The sequence below is a fragment of the Mya arenaria genome, chromosome 2, assembly GCF_026914265.1.
Source record: "Mya arenaria isolate MELC-2E11 chromosome 2, ASM2691426v1".
Lineage (NCBI taxonomy): Eukaryota > Metazoa > Mollusca > Bivalvia > Myida > Myidae > Mya > Mya arenaria.
Window position 1 is genome coordinate 16,632,484 of NC_069123.1, and position 19,245 is coordinate 16,651,728.

Genomic DNA, 19,245 nt, shown 5'->3' on the forward strand with positions numbered 1-19,245 from the left:
GTTAGCAACAGCCAAGAGCCACAAATGTATTTGGTAACGCTTTCATCAACCTGACTTACAAGGAGCAGTTTGTTTCTTTCCCGCTTCAGGTGTAGACTTACACAGGCAGTTAGCCAGAGCCATCAGTACAAAGACATTTGTCCTTATAAGAACTGCTCTAACTCAGGGTATCTCTCATGTTAAGAATTTATGCTTTTTAAGAAAGAAAAACAAAGTTAATGTTATGGCCTTGGTTGCATTGTCATCAATATTGTACAGAAATTTAATATTGCCATTACACTTAGGCCGTTTCAGGCATTCAAAAAGATCTTTCTATTCAGGTTGCCAAAGACAATACATCAATAACAAGCAAAACCCCACACATTACTTTTAAAAATTATGAGTCATACCCCCTTTTCTGACCTAAACAAACAAACAGCGTTGGAGTTTGCTCTAGGTTACTCATCGCTTAGGCGTTAGCAACAGCCAGGAGCAACAGTATATAATTTGTTACCCTGCCATCAACCTGACCTTTAAAGAGCAGTTTGGTATCTTGCCTCTTCATGTGTAGGGCATTGTGGCTTCCACATGCAATAAAACAGTGTTTGACCTAGACCTTAGACCTACTGAAGCTTTCTTCAGAAGTTCAGTGATAGATTAGAAACTGTTGGAACGGACTGATGAACAGACTTACATATGGTACTTTATGCTTCTATAATGAAACAATTTTCTCATCATTAAGATGGTTTAACATCAAAATTGTTCATTCAAAGTTGTGTTTTCATTAAAAACAAAAAAACGAAACAGCAACTTCTTGTTGAATTACAATAGTGATTAGTAGGAAAGAAAAACACATTTTATACCTTGTTTCAAGCTATTATCATGACTTATTTGTCTGTATTGCACATATGTTATATAACTGGCTGTATTTCATTTCGAAAAAAAAATTGCAAAAAATGAAAAAACAATATCCCAGCAAGTCATGTTTTTTTCCCATTTTGTTTTCATGATGAGAAGTTTATTTGAATAAACTAGTTCCTTTTTGATGTAAATATGTAAAACATGCTAGTTTCTTTCAATGTTCTTAACTTGATGTGTTTAAATGCGGTATGAACATGTAACAAATTATGACGTGAACCTGGGAGTAGGATTAAGTTATTGGTCCTATTATCAATTTACAAGATATGACGTTAATTTAAGAAATTAAATTTTTTTAAAAAATCGTTAGAAGTATAGAGTTCTTACTGGATTTCATCTTAGTATGCATTCCACTTGAAATGAAACAAAACGATGTATCTTCGCTTGAAATTCTTACTGGGATAACATTTCTGGAATGCATGTAGCGTTGGTATTGGGAGTCAGGTTTGTGTTATTCAGCTCATTAGCAGCACTGGTGATACAGGTTTGGTAACTTAGTATTTTTGCTAATTTTTTTTCCTGAAAAAAGCATGTGCCAACGGCTAGAAAACTGTGTTTTATATGACAAACCGAGAAAGGTCTTATGTGTATAGATATTTATTCTTTTGTCAGTGGATATGTGACCGAGAGTTTACTTTTTATTACCCTCTTGACTAAATTTATTTCACAGCAAGTCATGACCACAGGTTAAACACATATTTTTTATTAATGAATCATAACGAATAAGTAAACATGGGACATCAGCATGTAGCTAAGTTTCATTATCTCTCATGGCTTGTTCCCCAGGTAATGGCAGTATATGGCTGTGACTTGTAAGCTTCTCTAGGATTCGGATCAGCTGAAATAACACCATGAAAAAAATACAGATAGTTTATCAATTTAGATTAAACTTCGAAAATATATAACAGTAACTTTCTGTTTTCCCAGTGCCAAGAGAAGGCCTGTAGAACTTGAAAACAAACACCAAAAGGATACATAACCAAATAAAGCACTTATTTCAAATCACTTGCTAAACAATACCCAGCTTAACCTTAGACCAACTATCCAGGTCTTTCTACCCATCTTATATCTAAAACTTACCAAAGGGACCCGGCTGGTCTCAAACTCTCTGCCCACAGGTACCTAAACAATACATGAACCCACCTTCCTGGTCTTGCTGCCCATCATTTCCAGAATTGACCAGAGTGACCAGGCAGGTATCGCACACACTGTTCACAGGTATCTTAACAATAGATAAACCCATATTCCAGGTCTAACTACCTGTCTTATGACCAGAACTGTCCAGAGCAACCAGGCTGGTCTCACACACACTGTCCACAGGTACCTAAACAATAGATTAACCCACTTTCCTGGCCTTGCTGCCTGTCTTATGTCCAGAACTAACCAGAGCAACCAGGCTGGTCTCACACACACTATCCACAGTTACCTTAACAATAGATTAACCCACCTTCCTTGACTTGCTGCCATTCTTATGTCTAGAGCAACCAGGCTGGTCTCACACACACTGTCCACAGGAACCTAAACAATAGATTAACTCACCTTTCTTGCCTTGCTGCCCGCCTTATGTCCAGAACTGACCAGAGCGACCAGGCTGGTCTCACACACACTGACAATCCACTCCAGACTGACCAGGTCAGATGTTGTCAATGTCTCAAGCAACTGCAGGTCTCTCTTTAGGAAGAAAAATGTATCATTTTTTAAACACAATATGATGAAATGTTATATTAAACAGAATTAAGCTTATTTAATGAAGAAATGCAGTCCAACATAAAACCAATATTTTTCTTCTAAGCAAGAGAACATGATGTCAGATAATCGATACCTGTAACACCATCCAACAAAAGGCTCTAAACAAGTCTCGAAAGTAAGACCAGGTAAAACTGTTCTATTCAAAAAGAAAATACCCCAGCAGGTACTCACAATAATCTCTCTTTCATTTGCCCCGGATTGGCTCAATTTTGTGTTGACAATATCCACCACCCTATCACAGTTGAGACTACCACACTCTTGTAGGAATTCCTTGAGCTGTTGTCTCTTCAGCAAAGGACTGTTAACTAGGCCAGGTTTCCCCAGGTAGCTTGTTACCAGGCCATACTCAGACTCAAAATCACTCACAGATACATTATCTAACCTGTGAAAGAAAGTAGAACTAAATCAATCATTTTTTCCCCAAAATTTGTATTTGTGGACAAGTACTGTCAAAGGTCATTCGTCAAGGATTAAGGTTCCTGATAAATGCTCAAATTATACAGACATGCTATAAGAACAGTTTAGAGAAATTTTATACACAGCTCAAATTCTTAGCTAACATAGCTAACATCATTAAATTAAATTTAAAAAAAATACTGGTTTCAAATTTTATGCTCAGAAATATTCTAAATGAACTTCTTGAAAAATGGATAAACACTGTTGAATTTATGAAAGGAATTAGAAACTTTAACATAAATTTTTGTCTTAATATTTGGGCTTCTTTTGTATGTATACTTATTTTTTTACCAGAGATGACCCATATTCCCTATGGTCAATATCGAAAAAACATTTGGCCTAGTTTCATGATGATTGGATAATCTGTGTTAAATTTATTAAGGGATTTTTCTGTGAATTTACCAATATTAACCATTGCCCTAGATATCATGCTGACAATGTTCTGAGTTGCACAAAGGTGACATCCGCAACACTCTATTTATATTGTGGCTATTGTACCAGGTTGTGGCCACAATTTACTAAGTTGTGGCCACAATATAAATTAAGTGTTGCGGATGTCACCTCTGTGCCACCATGATTTCATAATATTAATGAACATCAATAATATTTCAGTATGACAAAGTTTTCACCTATGGGCAACATCTGATTGGTTGCCTGAGCTGATGACATCATCATCAGCAGTGATGACATCATCAGTGACATCATCATCGTCATCATCATCATCACTGTCATCCCAGCCTCCCCCTGCCTTGCCAGGAATGTGCTTTGGAGCTAAACATTGAAATCAATAGTTTTAGTGGAAACTGTTTTAATGGAAACATTGAACTTGCTACTTATTTCTAATGAAATTGACAAGAGTAGGCAAGTGAACAACTACTTGTCTTTGTTTTTAGTCAACAAGGGGCATAACTCACCACTGATTAAAGAGTTATTGACCTTGCTGTACATGTACCTATTGTCTGTGACAACTTTAACATGCTAAACCATTTATTATGTCCTAAATGCGAGACTGATGTTAATCTATGACATTTGTCTGTAGTTTAATGAGTCAGCACCTTTCATGTTAAGACAGACAGAAATGTTTATTTCCATAGACATGTTATAAACAGTCTCTTGACAAAATATAATAAGTATAAGAATATTGAATAAAATAATGAAACACTTCACGTGTACCAAGTTTAATTTTTAAGTCTAAGGCAATATTTCCACTTTCTTATATTGAAAAACAGAAAAGCTAAAACTAACCAGCAATATGACAAGTAATCAACTGAAATTAAGGTTTTGCCATAACTTTTCTCTTATTCAATATTACCAAAAACAAAGCATAAATGATGGTTCAGTTATGGAGTGGAACTTTTTTCACCTCAAGGTCACGGTTAACTTGCGCTTTGACCTATTGATCTCAAAATCATCAGAGGTCATCCTCTGGTCATGACCAACCTGCATACCAAGTATGAAGTTCCTGGGTCCAAGTGTTCTGTAGTTATTGAGCAAAAACAAAGTGTGACATACAGACTGACTGACTGACTGATGGACATGGCCAAAAAAACATGTCCCCAATAATTAATTGTAAACAGAAAATAAATTTGATTCAGTTATTGTATTTGCCTAGAATTGTTTCTAACCTGGTTTAGCCTTTTCCACCATGGGGACCTCTGTCTGTGCAGGTGGGGCCTGTGTGAAGGCAGGTTGAGGAGGAGTGTAGCCTGTGCTGCCCTCTAGCGAGCCCAGCACCTCACGCTCCCTATCCTCACCCCCCTCTCCCAGCCTCAGGGCAGCTGACACCAGCGAGTCCTTCAGGCTCTCACCAAGGGATTCTGGAGAAACCAAACCAAACATAAACTGAGCATGACAAAGTGATTAAAAATTGGACTCAAACAATAACCCTGGCTCTGAAATATCAGAGATTTTATAACTAAACTGATAGTTAGCACAAAAAGGAGCTGTTTCCAGAATTTGTTTCTGACCCAAGGTATTCATAAATTACAGAAAAGGACATTCAACCAGACAGATTTAATATCACCTTTATTTTGAAAATAACAATAATTGTTAATCGAATAATGGAGAGCCAAACATAGTTTAAACATGTGAATTTGGTAAAATATCAGAAAAATCAGCACTTTCAGATGTATTTCAGATGAAATTTTATCGTGTTCATTTCAATAAAAGTACATACAAATGCATACAAAAATTGCATACAAATAAGATTTCACTTACAGCAATAACTGATTGTTGAAAATCACAATCAATCATTGGTGATTTAGAATTTCGACAATCCTCCATCACTGTTTTATGCCCAACATGGCATATACATAAAAAACTATTATGTACATTGGAGTTCTAAGGTGTAGAAAGATGAGGTTAGAATAAGGTTTGGGAAAAGTTATTAACAACAATAAAAGTAAAAAACCTAAGTACCAAACTTTTAAGTTCAAACTAAGCTGGTTGAAATCTTACTGTTGCTGAACTGCGGTGTGTTACCAAATCCCTCCATTTTTCCACCACTCGTAGACGGACCAATACCAACTGAAATAACCATGATAAAGTCACTATTGCGATTGTAAAGTCCGTACATACAGTAGCTAGCATATACAACATCTCAACATGGGACCCAGTTATATCTGCAAAAAATTGTTTCATGTTCTTTTCTAACTTATGAAACCTTTTTTCATACAAACACAAATCAACACAATTAATTCAACTGGATAAGTATTTCAAATTCATACTTTTTACTTTTTCTAGTTTATTTCTTAACTTTAATTCATCACTATGTGTCATCTATTATAAGTTATTGAGCAATCTCTTACAGAAACAACTATCCCTAATCACCCAAAATGCAATCCCAAGATATGTTTTCAAACATCCAGTTTCATTACTTCACATCATCAACTTACAAGTTAGTGATTGAAAACTATGTTTCTAATTTCTGTAATAGTGACCTTCACCTAGCCAATCTGTAATAGTGACCTTCACCTAGCCAATCTGTAATAGTGACCTTCACCTAGCCAATCTGTAAAAGTGACCTTCACCTAGCCAATCTGTAATAGTGACCTTCACCTAGCCAATCTGTAATAGTGACCTTCACCTAGCCAATCTGTAATAGTGACCTTCACCTAGCCAATCACCTAGCCAATCGTCATCTCATTGTACATCTCAATGAGCTTGTTATACAATATCTTTCATCACAATACATGATGATGACATTCTTTACCATAACTCAATTCAAAGGTAGGTCTTCATATGCACTTGCTATATACCAAAGTTCATTTATTTCATTCTTAACTGAAGTTACTGAATATAAACTATTTTTATAAGCAACCCTGACCTTGATCCAACACAAATGCATTCCTAATGTTTGTCTTCACATTAGCTTGCTACAATATACAGGCCAAGTTTCATCACTATACTTCAAGCCTAACTAACGTTCTTGAGCGGACATTCCAACATTGACCTCAAATATTCAAAATGTAAGTTCTCCACATAAGCTGGCTAAATACCAAGTTTCATCACTATATGTCAAACCTAACTGTTATTAAGCAGAAACCATTTTCTATTTTAAATAACAGCAACATTGACCCTAAATATTCAAAATGCAAGTTCTCCACATAAGCTGGCTAAATACCAAGTTTCATCACTATATGTCAAACCTAACTGTTCTTGAGCAGAAACCGTTTATTATTTTAAGTAACAGCAACATTGACCTCAAATATTCAAAATGCAAATTCTCCACATAAGCTGGCTAAATACCAAGTTTCATCACTATAATTATGTCAAACCTAACTGTTCTTGAGTAGAAACCATTTATTATTTTAAGTAACAGCAACATTGACCCCAAATATTCAAAATGCAAATTCTCCACATAAGCTGGCTGAATACCAAGTTTCATCACTATATGTCAAACCTAACTCAAGTTATTGATCTGATACAGGTTTTCTACTGTTAGAAAAACAGCAAAGTTGACTTTGAGCCCGCTGATCCCAAATTCAATCCAAAAGTATGTTTTCACATTTACTTGCTATATGATAGGTTATCATTGTAATTCAAGTTTTTAAGTGGATCAGTTTTCTAATTTTAATAACAACAACATAGACCTTAACTCGACTAACCCCAAATGCATTTCAAAAGTATGTCTTTACATTAGCTTGCTACACTACACTTCAATCCAAGCTTAAGTTATTCAGCGGAGACCAATTTTTCTATTTTTGGTAACCGCAAACTTGACGCCACATATTTTAATTGCAATACCAAGGAATGTCTCCAGATAAGCTTCCTAAAATCAAAGTTTTATCACTTTATGTCAATCCTAACTCAAGCTATTGAGTGGAAACAACCAGTTTGAAGAACTCATAACTGCCAGCCAGGATACCTGCCTTTCAAACAAACATACTCATACTAATACCACCAAGTTTAGAATAACAAGTGATCAGAGAAGTCATTCACTTTGGTAACCTTTTCATATGAAACCAGCCACTGGGGCTAATTTTTCGAAAAATTTAAAAAGAAATTGCTGACACATTGAACTGAATTAAGTTGATTACCATTATCTTTTTCATAATTCTGCTTAGAAAATATTGATACCCTTGTATGAATAATCAAAGTAGCTGCTTTATCAGGATTGTTTGAGAACCAAGCTCCTGGAAGACTTACCATGACTGAAGCCAGGGCTGCTTTTCTGCGGAGTGACCTCACAGTCAAACAGCTGCTCCAACACTGCCTGAAGAATAAAAGTCATCACTTTCATAAAAACCATCACACCAAAATAAAAAAAATCAAAAAAATCTGAAATTAATATTCTACTACGGGACAATTTTATCATATTAAATGACATCATAAAAATTGCAATGAGAGTGAAAGTGGTCTAGTGGTATAGGACGCAGCCTCTCACCCAAGAGGTCATGGGTAAGATCCCCCACCAGGGTGAGAGTGGTCTAGTGGCATAGGTGTCCACCTCTCACCAAAGAGGTTGTGGGTTAGATTTCCCAACAGGGTGAGAGTGATCTTGTGGTATAATTGTTGTCCTCAAACCCGAGAGATTGTTGGTTTAATACCCACAATAACTAGAGAATAAAAGTGTTACTGCTGTCCGCCTCTCACCTAGGAGGCTGTTGGTTTGATCCCCACCAAAATGAGAAAGGTCCAGTGGTATAGATGTTCGCTTCTCAGAAAAAGGATGTGGGTTCAAAAAGGATGAGAGTGTTCTAATGGTATAGGTGTCTGCCTATAACACAAAAGGCTTTGAGTTCAATCCCAACCAGGGGTAGTAGCTCATTGCCTCTTAAAAACAACAACACCAGTCCTTGTTTCTATCCAGTAAACAGATTCGAGAGTAATTTATATCAGCCTTCAGCTGTCTTCAAAATCAAGCCACTGGGTTAAAAAAAAAAATTGCAGGAAATTTGGCTTCACAATATAGATATAAACTATTTTTATTTCAACTTAAACAGAAAAAGTTACACATACATTCTTCTAAAAATGGGATTTGAAAAGAGACACTGTACAACATATAATGTTTAGCTTGTGCTCACCTGCGCAGTTTTTCTGACCATTTTGTAGGGAACATCACCATGTAACGGGTCTGGAGGTCCACTGTGTTCTGATCAAAATTAAAACAAAAGAGATTTTAATACCCAGCATTACTTTTTTATTGTCATTAGAAGGAGACAGTTTCTGAAAAGGAAGTTAAAGCTGCACTCTCACAGATTGACCGTTTTAACAACTTTTATATTTTGTCTTGGAAAAAGCAAATTTTTGCGTAAATATTTGCAAAACAATGATATAAGATTGCTGACAAAAAATAAGATCATAGAGTTTCATATTTCCGTTCGAAAATGAATGTTTTATGGTTTAAACCGTTACTAAAGGTTAAAGTAAAGTGCATAAAACATCATTTTTTAAACTTATATATAAAAATCTGCGATCTGATTTTTTGAAAGCAGTCTTATGTAACTGGTGTCCATGGATTTTCGCAAACATTGGCTCGTTCCAAGACAAAAAATAAAAAAAGTTGTCAAAATGTTCAATCTGTGAGAGTGCAGCTTTAAACAAGAGATGTTTGTCAAACATTATGCCCCCTGAGCGCCAAGTTGCCAGAAATATTTGGACAATTGAATGAAATATGCATGGACTGAAATGACAGCTGATTTGTCATTGGATGCATATGAGGCAGGTCATCTACTTATGATAACTTAAGAAGGCAAATAAATGCCCAACTAAAATAGTAACATAAAAGAAAATCATTTCTATACAAACATTTATACATCAATCCCAATCATCTGTGCATGCATTAAAAAAATATGGACAATCAGAAAACCTTTTTTCAGCTTACAGTCACACTGACCTTGACCTTTGACCCACTGACCTCAAAATCAATAGGGTTCATCTGCTGGTCATGACCAATAAGCCTACCTAGTATGAGGTCCCTGGGTCAAAGCGTTCTCAAGTTATTGATCGGAAACCGTTTTTTCATGTAAAGGTCACACTGACCTTGACCTTTGACCCACTGACCTCAAAATCAATAGGGTTCATCTGCTGGTCATGACCAATACACCTACCAAGTATGAGGTCCCTGGGTCAAAGCGTTCTCAAGTTATTGATCGGAAACCGTTTTTCATGTAAAGGTCACACTGACCTTGACCTTTGACCCACTGACCTCAAAATCAATAGGGTTCATCTGCTGGTCATGACCAATAAGCCTACCTAGTATGAGGTCCCTGGGTCAAAGCGTTCTCAAGTTATTGATCGGAAACCGTTTTTCATGTTAAGGTCACACTGACCTTGACCTTTGACCTCAAAATCAATAGGGTTCATCTGCTGGTCATGACCAATACACCTACCAAGTATGAGGTTCCTGGGTCAAAGCGTTCTCAAGTTATTGATCGGAAACCGTTTTTCATGTAAAGGTCACACTGACCTTGACCTTTGACCCACTGACCTCAAAATCAATAGGGTTCATCTGCTGGTCATGACCAATAAGCCTACCTAGTATGAGGTCCCTGGGTCAAAGCGTTCTCAAGTTATTGATCGGAAACCGTTTTTCATGTTAAGGTCACACTGACCTTGACCTTTGACCCACTGACCTCAAAATCAATAGGGTTCATCTGCTGGTCATGACCAATACACCTACCAAGTATGAGGTTCCTGGGTCAAAGCGTTCTCAAGTTATTGATCGGAAACCGTTTTTCATGTAAAGGTCACACTGACCTTGACCTTTGACCCACTGACCTCAAAATCAATAGGGTTCATCTGCTGGTGATGACCAATACACATACCAAGTATGAGGTCCCTCGGTCAAAGCGTTCTCAAGTTATTGATCGGAAACCATTTGGTATTCCTACCGACCGACCGACAGACCGACCGACCGACCGACCGACCGACCGACCGACATGTGCAAAACAATATACCCCACTTTTTTCAAAAGGGGGCATAAATATACACAACGTACCTTATTTATTATTACAGTTCATAATACACTTATGGTTTATCTACAGGCTTTATATTGAAAAAGCAGAGGATTATTCTTATTACAACATGAATGATATATTAAGGAAATCCATGGACACCAGTTACATAAGACTGCTTTCAAAAAATCAGATCGCAGATTTTTATATACATATTTTATTAAATATATATATATATACATGTACTTCAACAATCGATTCTTAAAAGCAGCTTTATATCCTAAAAACACACGTTAAATCAACACTCTTCACTATCAGCATGTGTCCATACTTGTATTCTCCTGGATGATTGTAGATTTCTTCATCAACCCGAGTCGGAAGTTAGGATGCCCATTCTTCACTATATACTTCATTAACTTCAACACCTGAAATTCACAAACACCAACACAGTTTTTCAAAATTCCAGCTGTACATGAGGATTTTCTTGAATATTTGGACTAAACCTATTTTGGCCCTGTCAGACATTGCATCTTTAAACAAAATTGTGGCTCTTGATATAATTTGAATTTAAATTTGCTCAACGTTGACAGAAAATATAGTCTAACCTCCGTTAAAGCAATTTTATTATTTTATAAATGTACCATTCCTCACCTAATTCAATGTCTTCCAAAAGAAACCAGTCATTTAAAAGCACTGATAAGATTCAAATTTCTCACCATTCTATGAAAGTGGTTTATATTCTATAAATATATCAACATTTCAATTACTTTATTGTTATAAAATGACAATGTTTACAAAAGAAATCTATTTTTGTGCAAAAACATTGTCAAATGTGAAGTAATTACAACGCAGGCAAACATCTTAGAGTAACTTTCAACATCATGTTTGTGAAAACAAAAGATGCTATCAAATGATGTTGTTCATTCTAATTTTTATAAATATAATGGTTTTGAAGCCTGAACAATACATGGGTTGTTTTAAGATGATTACCGTAATCAACATAAACTGATTAAATATTAGGGTCAGAAAGATTCCACATCAGATAAGAAGATCCAAATATTTAACCATGGTAGAAACTATTAAATTCGGGCAAAGATAAAACAAGAACCCGTATGGAACTCCTTTTTAATGGTCATCACATTGTAATTACCTCCCTTGTTGAAGACTGTCGTATGTAGCATCATTGAAACCTTGTCTTGTGGCAATATTTAGAATGCTAATTAATTATTTCTTGCTTCAAATGTCACCATAAAAAGTTTTCATGCACCTTTCAAGAAATAATGCTTCACTCTCATCAGAACTATTTAAAGAACGATTTGACTATTAACATAATCTGAATCACTGCGCGCATATCCATGACAACCACAATCACATGCATATGCATATATTTTCACTACGCACAAAAGAGTTCCAGCAAAAAATACATTTTTACTAAATTTTGTTTAACTGAGGTTGGAGATGTTTTCGCAACTAAAGTAATTTAAAGTAATTCTACTTTCATACCCAGATGAAGTAAAACAAATCAGAAGAAAAGTATACCTTTATTTTGACATGGTTTGACTCGTGCTGTAGCCGCTCAACTAGGAAGCCAACACAGGTCTCACAGTTTTCCAACGAACTGTGAGTTATGTCTGGAAAAAAAATCAGTCACAACATATATGTATCAAAAGTGCATTTAAACAAAAACATAATATTAAATTCAGAGCTTACCCCAAACTTTAAACTTGAGAATTCAAGTCACCTTGACACTGTAGTGAGCTTGAGTTGCTCTAGCAGTCAGACTGAGTCTTGAGAATCAATTCTTCATCATTGTTATAGAAATGCTCTACTGTTGAACATACAATGTACATTTTATTACAATGCTTCAAAAAAGAAATGTGATTTAGAACATGAAGTATAATATAAATACCAGACACATCTTTATATAAATAACCAGGTATCGGCTTGTCATCATCAGATGTGGCTTTCATCAAATCAGCAATCTGAAAATACAACAACGAACAATAATTTAGCCTACATTTACAATCCAGAGCTATAATAATGTAGGTTTATTTAAAACACTCACAACAAGTACCAGTACTCTCCAATAACAAAAACAACAACAACAACAAAACAAGAGCTGTTGTGTTAGTGCAGATGACTGCAGAATTGTGTATGTTAATTGCAAAATGTCGTAAAACTTTATACACTGTAGATAATTAATAACACCTTGGAAATGTTGTTTTCTTTAAAATGTTCAGACAGTTTAATAATGTATATTATTGTAATGACATTTAAAAAAGGGTTGGTATAAAATGCAGCGATTTACGCAGGCTGCAATATGCAGGCTGCGTTTTTAGGGTATAAAACGCAGCAATGCAGCCAATATATATATAGAGGAAAAACGCAGCTTTTTAAAAAAAATCATTCTTAGTGCTACAAAAGGAAGGAATAAATTGATTTTCTTGATATAACATATTAAAAAACGTATTGGTAGTATTGACCAGATACAAAAATGTGTATTTCCAATAAGGTAAGTTAAGGTAGTGTTTGGACACAGTCAAGTTAAATACTTACACCAGTACATAGACTCACAAAATATAGTGACATTATGCTATCCAGGATACAAAATCGAACATATTCATGTTTTTGTTTAAGAAGTTTTCTAGTATTAGGCCTTAAACAGAATACAAGCCATTAATGATGACTTTTAACATTGTTATGTTATTCTCAAATATGATGCAAATTAAAATATTACATACAATTGCACAAAACTGGACACAGAAATATTATTATTAGAAATATGTATAACCAACATAGATACTCAGATATCTTCGTTTTTCACATGATCTTAAATAATGTCCCACTGTATGTAATATTCAATTAAAAATTATACCATATAATATTAATTAATTCTCACATTTATATCCCAGAAACAATAAAATCAAATGATTTTAGTGTATAATATGCCATATGTTAAAATTGTTGCATGCCTTATATATATATATATATATGTTTTGTGTTTGTATATGTGTTATTATGACGATAAGGCCAAAAAAAAAAATAGGTCTGTTTCCGGTCGCCCGACCGACCCTCTTATTTCCGCGCCGACCCTATACTTTTTATTGGTGTAAAAGTTAACTGCGCGCATATTTAGTACTTTTCGGTACTTTCTTTCCGTTAATTCTTTGGTCTCATTTCGAATTCGGTAATTTGATAAGCAGTCTATTAAAATGGCGGCACCCATGTCGAGTTCGTCAGTCAATAATCGTACAGTTATATATTAATCCTGCATAGCAATGTCCATGCTCTCCACGAGATCCTCGTGGGTATAACTGTAAGTTATGTGACGTCACATAGTGTGACTCTTTGATCTGAAGCCGATAGAATGTGTTTATTCAGTTCAATGCATGTATAAAATGGTGTTTTAATTAACTTGATGAAGGATTTTCACTACAGGCTTAATAAATAAGTTTATGACCATTGATTACTACGGATAAATTAATAAGTGGTAAAATGCAAACATGAAGAAAAAAGGCAGGTTAAACAAACATGTAAATAAAATGTAAAAATGGTAATTTTCTATGTTTTCGGACAGCGAAAAAAATAATTAATTTAAGGTGTCCGAACTCTTAGGTGAATTACGGTATCACTTTCAAATAGTTAGTGTCTTAAATTTAGTACTAAACATATTTTTGAGATTTAAATAAGAAATTAAGTTTCATACTCTTAATTCAGTTGAGAATGGAAACGCTTTGTGAACACGGGTCAGGTGTACTTCGGAGATCATTGAAGTGACAAAAACAGCTTCTGACAATGTTTGGAATTTTAATATTCTATCAAATATAAGAATAGCATTATAGCACAAATGTGAAATTGGTAAATATGAAAAATTGACAAATCTGAGGCACTCTTTTTCGACATCTGTCATACAGACAAACATGTTCAACAATACATGCATTTATATTCTAGAAAATGTATATCTATACATTATAATTAATACACATTATACAGTTCTTAATAAATGAATGGACTTGTATTTACATTTTATGCTTTAGTACCTTTTAAAATTGTCTCATACGCAGTTAATATGGTTGTTTTTGAATAAAAGTCAGCCGCCTTCTATTCTAGATCACTTCCCCCCCCCCCCAAAAAAACAAAAAAAAACAACAAAAATGCCTACCTACCTACCCTCTTTTTTTTGGGAAGGAGACCGGAAACGAACCTATTTTTTTTTTTGGCCTAAGCTAATAAATATTCTGTTCTGTTCATAAGAGCCTTACACAAATCCTGTTTAATATAACCTGAATATTGTCCGCTTGACTTAATTAGACGTAATCAAGAACCAACAGAAGCTGTCCGTGTTTATCAATAAACGTGCTAATCCGTTTGTCATGTACTTGACCAGGGACAGGAGCTAATATGATAATATGATAATTTATTCCATACGCTTGAATGTTATGTTTTGAATACTCAATTGGAGCCTCTGATTTGAACACCTAAAATTAGAATCGGCGAATCAACACCGAAATCAATCTTAACCCTTAAGCTGCTGATGGCGATTTTAAAGGCTTTGCAAACAGCTTGGAACCAGACCAGACACCGAGTAACTCGGCGCCTGGTCAGGTTCCAAGCTGTTTGCCACTCAGTCAATATATCCCCGAAGTTTTAAGTAAATTGAAAGAAATTTAGAATAAACCAGATGACATTTTAGAGCAGACGACAATTTACCCAGCATGCAAAGGGTTAAAGAAGACTGTGAGAAATACTGGAAATAAAAGAAAATTACAATTCCATGATGAACAAATAGAAAAAATTCCCAAAATTTCCGAAACTTCCTTAGATGACGACATGTTAGAACTGAATATTAGTAGGGATGATGAAACTGGTGAAGAAAATAACTTCTGGAAAAAAAATCTCAATTTAAAAGAATCGGACAAGGATGATAAATTACTTAACCGAAAAATTTCGTCAAATCATATACAAGCTGTTAATATTCTTTTTTAAAAAACAGTTTGGTAATTCGATTCATGGCTTACAATAACCCGAAAAGGTGCCTGTTCGGCTCGAAAAAGAAGGTATGTGGATTTTAAAACTACCCATGGATCCAGTAACTTCGCCCGCTACCCAAATTCATCACACCCATAATGATCACTGGGTCTCAACCATTTTAGAGAATCACAGAACATATCTATTTGTTGGATTCTTTGGGCAATGAGCGAAAAGATGATCTGGTAATACCAGATGGATTAAAAATTCAGCTTTCACAAATTTATGGTAGAAATAAAGCTGAAATAAATGTATTGATTCCAGACGTAATGAAACAGAATAATAGTATCGATTGTGGATTATATGCCATTGCTTTTATAACATCTTACTGTGTTCGTAAAATGTAATGTTTCCAATTAATATCTGATTCAAACAAGTTGCGATCTCATCTACTCCAATGTTTAGAAAACGAAGATATAACCGAATTTCCGTTGACATGTAAAACGATCAGTCTGCGGAAAAAGAAAAACGTCAAATCTATAAATATAAAAAATTATTGCATTTGTAACCTTCCAGCATGTTTAGCATGTTTTGATGATATGGTTCAATGCGACGACTGCAACAAATGGTACCATAAATATTGTGTAAATGCGCCATCTGACGTTTCGCTAGTAAATGCCGAGTTTATGTGTGGTCTTTGTAAATAAATTTAACATAAATGAGTCCAATAAAGCATTATTAAATATAAGGTACTTTTTGTTATTTCCATAGCATTTATACCGTACATTATAATTCCCGAGATATTTCTTTATCCAAAATTATTTTGTAATTGCGCCATGTGTAACACGCCTTTCATATGAAAAAGTTTTTTATGTATCGTATTTTCTGATACGTTTTATTTTCATATCCATTATGTATCTGTTTATGAAAAATATGTTAAATGACACTCTTGAAATATTGAAATGTAGTGTATTTTTATCATACTTTGTTCATACTGTTATGTTATTACATGCTCGTTCTTCAGAAATACCTCCGTCATTTGTTTATATTTGTTCAATAAATAATGTACATTTCTCAAATATCTCTGTCAATATGTTTTTTTTGTTAAGAGTGACACTTAATAAATGATTTCAAAGTTTGTTTGTTTAATCAATGACACTTGTACCCCGTAATAGGGCCATTAACACCTTTTCCCTATATGGCTATATTGGCTGCACTACCGCTGCGTTTTCCCTATATGTTTATATTGGCTGCGTTAATCGCTGCGTTTTATACCGACCCTTTAAAAAATGGTGATTAGTAGGATGCCAATTAACAAAAAATGCTGATTAGTGGTCTTTTGTACCGTACTGGTAACTTAGCAACGATCTGGGCCAAAGTGTTAAGTTCTTTGACAAGTTGTTAAAGTGACAGATTAATAGGGTATTTTACCATGGTTGATAGAATTCTGAGGTTTTTAAAAGAAAATTTTAGGCCAATTTGATATAATTTTGAGGTTTTTTAAAAGAGCTTTCAATAGATTTCAACGGGAAAGCGGTATGGCAGTAGAGGGGTCTCAAAAGCGGTATATTTTACCTACCGCCAGTAGAGTTCACATGTATGCAAAAAGTAGCATTTACAAATGATAGGGTAACTGCATGCATATTTAGAATTTGTGAACACAGGAAACCTGCGGCTGCTGTATGCTCTTTGAAGTAATAATGCAATGTCACCTTAAGTTGTCCCTATAGCCACTGTAGATTTATGACAAATGCCAAGTAGCTGCAACAGTGAGGGTGCCGCCAGACTGACAAAAGTTATTAATCTGAGCTAAAAAATCCAATGGTGACCTCTATGGCCTGAATGCGACTGGGATATGCCCTAGGGTGACCCTGAGGCATCTGCAAATTCTCTGCAGACGCCGCATGTATATCTCGATTTTGGGTGCGTCAATTGCAGTAACCTAGCAATGATAAAGCAAATGTGGAGGCATAAGCAAAAAAAATCTTTCAAAAAATATAGGTTTTCAACTATTCGCTAGTATTACCATTTTCACAAGTCAAAGGTACCGAGTGACACTTGACAAACCAATTCACAAAAAGGTGAGAAACACACTGATATCAAGGGTAGTTTGGGTTCACCAGCAGCACGGTTCGCTTAGTTGTAAGGGTGCCTTTCGAAAAGCATAAATAAAAACATACCTTGCTAACAAAAGATATTTTAGAAAATAACTGAGTTGTCATTTTCTCTGAAGTTTTTCTGCAGTTTATCTCCTATTGAAGAGTTCATTTCCTGTAACGAGTCAATACGGTCTCATTTGGAACGGTCAAGACTAATCAACTCCGCTGTGGTCTCCCCTTACTGTTTTCCGATTTGGTTGAGACCTAAAAAGTCATGATGAATAGTTAAATATGTGTTTATCCATTTTATCACTTTATATGATGGCATTCTATAGTTCTTTTTAACAAATATTAATAATAGATATTAAACGATGATTGAGTATTGTCTGAAATTCATCATCTATCAAGAAAGTCATCAATGATTGATTACAATTTGCCAACAATAATTGTTGCTAATCGTATAAAATCATCATGGTCTATTTTCCTGTTGTTTCACAAAGAATGCACTACCGATTTATATAAATTTAATCTTCAATGGGAATAAAATTTCTACCATTTTTGGGGTTTTGTTCACAAAAATAGTAATGTGTGTGTATTTTACAAAGCAGTCTAAAAACTATTATTTAAACAATGTATAGTAATTTTAACTTTATATACCAACTTTGATTTTTAAGTTATTATGTATTATCAATAACTGTGTAATACCTTGAATAGTATGCCACTTTATAAACCATTGACTTTTAGCTTTCAAACACTTGTTATACCATATACAATATGTTTACAAATAGTTGGTTCAAAAGCTCACATGAGCTTATGTTGTATTGTTTGTATCTTGCCGACTCCAAATAAAACTTACCTCATCTTATCTTTCCCTTCAGACTACTTTTTCTGCATGATTGCTTTTTAGGAAAATTTATAACAAAATGATTTGACTGCAAACACTAGTTATTTTAAATCATTTGGAATCACGTTAAACCTGCACTCTCACAGATTAACCGTTTTTCCACCTTCTTTGTCTTGGAAAGAGCAAATTTTTGCGTAAATACCTGCGAACAGTGATAAAATTTTGCTGACAAAAGATCTGATCGCAGATTTTCATATTTCTATTCCAAATTTAATGTTTTATGGCTTAAACTATTACTAACGGTTTAAGAATAATGCATTAAACATCAATTTTGAAGCGGAAATATGAAACTCTGCAATCAGATATTTTGTCATCAGTCTTTTATCACTGGTTTGCAAATATTTATGCAAAAAATTGATCGTTCCCAGACAAATAATAAAAAAAGTTGTCAAAACGTTCAATCTGTGAGAGTGCAGCTTTAAAAACTAACAGAAATAAATCACAACAATCACTTGAACTGGCATAAAAGAACATGCGCTTTGTCTTGGTACCAAGAGGCACTTTTGACACTGTTACTAAAGTGGGGCTTTAACCATGTGACTTATGCCTCTGCAAACTGTAACTTGTGACCCTCACTATGTTGAGCATTACTCCTGTGGATTCTTATGCCAAGCTTCATTCCTTTAAATATGAACACTCTTATGAGTTTATATCCATACTTATACCGTTTTGAGATAAAGTAAGCTTTACAGCTACACGGTCATGTTTGCAGAGAGAGCAAACGGTAGTGGGCTTGATACCCACTATTCACAAAGCAATTTGTTACATTTGGCAC

At 34.8% G+C, this 19,245-nt stretch overlaps 1 protein-coding gene across 1 annotated transcript; it reads right to left on the reverse strand.

Moving 5' to 3' along the window:
• Positions 1-1,468: 1,468 nt before the first annotated feature.
• On the reverse strand, positions 1,469-17,730 carry LOC128217988 (AP-4 complex accessory subunit Tepsin-like). Its single transcript, XM_052925480.1, has 12 exons — positions 17,648-17,730; positions 12,409-12,481; positions 12,039-12,130; positions 10,831-10,924; positions 8,628-8,695; positions 7,750-7,816; positions 5,560-5,628; positions 4,728-4,919; positions 3,732-3,873; positions 2,818-3,028; positions 2,437-2,568; positions 1,469-1,735 (listed from the first exon to the last, which is right to left on the reverse strand). Exons 1-12 carry the CDS (start codon positions 17,687-17,689, stop codon positions 1,649-1,651), a joined length of 1,269 nt encoding a protein of 422 aa, XP_052781440.1. The 5' UTR covers positions 17,690-17,730; the 3' UTR covers positions 1,469-1,648.
• Positions 17,731-19,245: the final 1,515 nt, after the last annotated feature.

Bases quoted from the DNA above. Each gene is read 5' to 3' on its own strand.
- LOC128217988 (XM_052925480.1), bottom strand. From the start codon at position 17,689: ATGACAACTCAGTTATTTTCTAAAATATCTTTTGTTAGCAAG. The intron at 7,817-8,627 runs GTGAGCACAAGC...TTTATTCTTCAG, and splicing joins TGGTCAGAAAAACTGCGCAG to GCAGTGTTGGAGCAGCTGTT. The intron at 4,920-5,559 runs GTAAGATTTCAA...TGGTTTCTCCAG, and splicing joins CACACCGCAGTTCAGCAACA to AATCCCTTGGTGAGAGCCTG.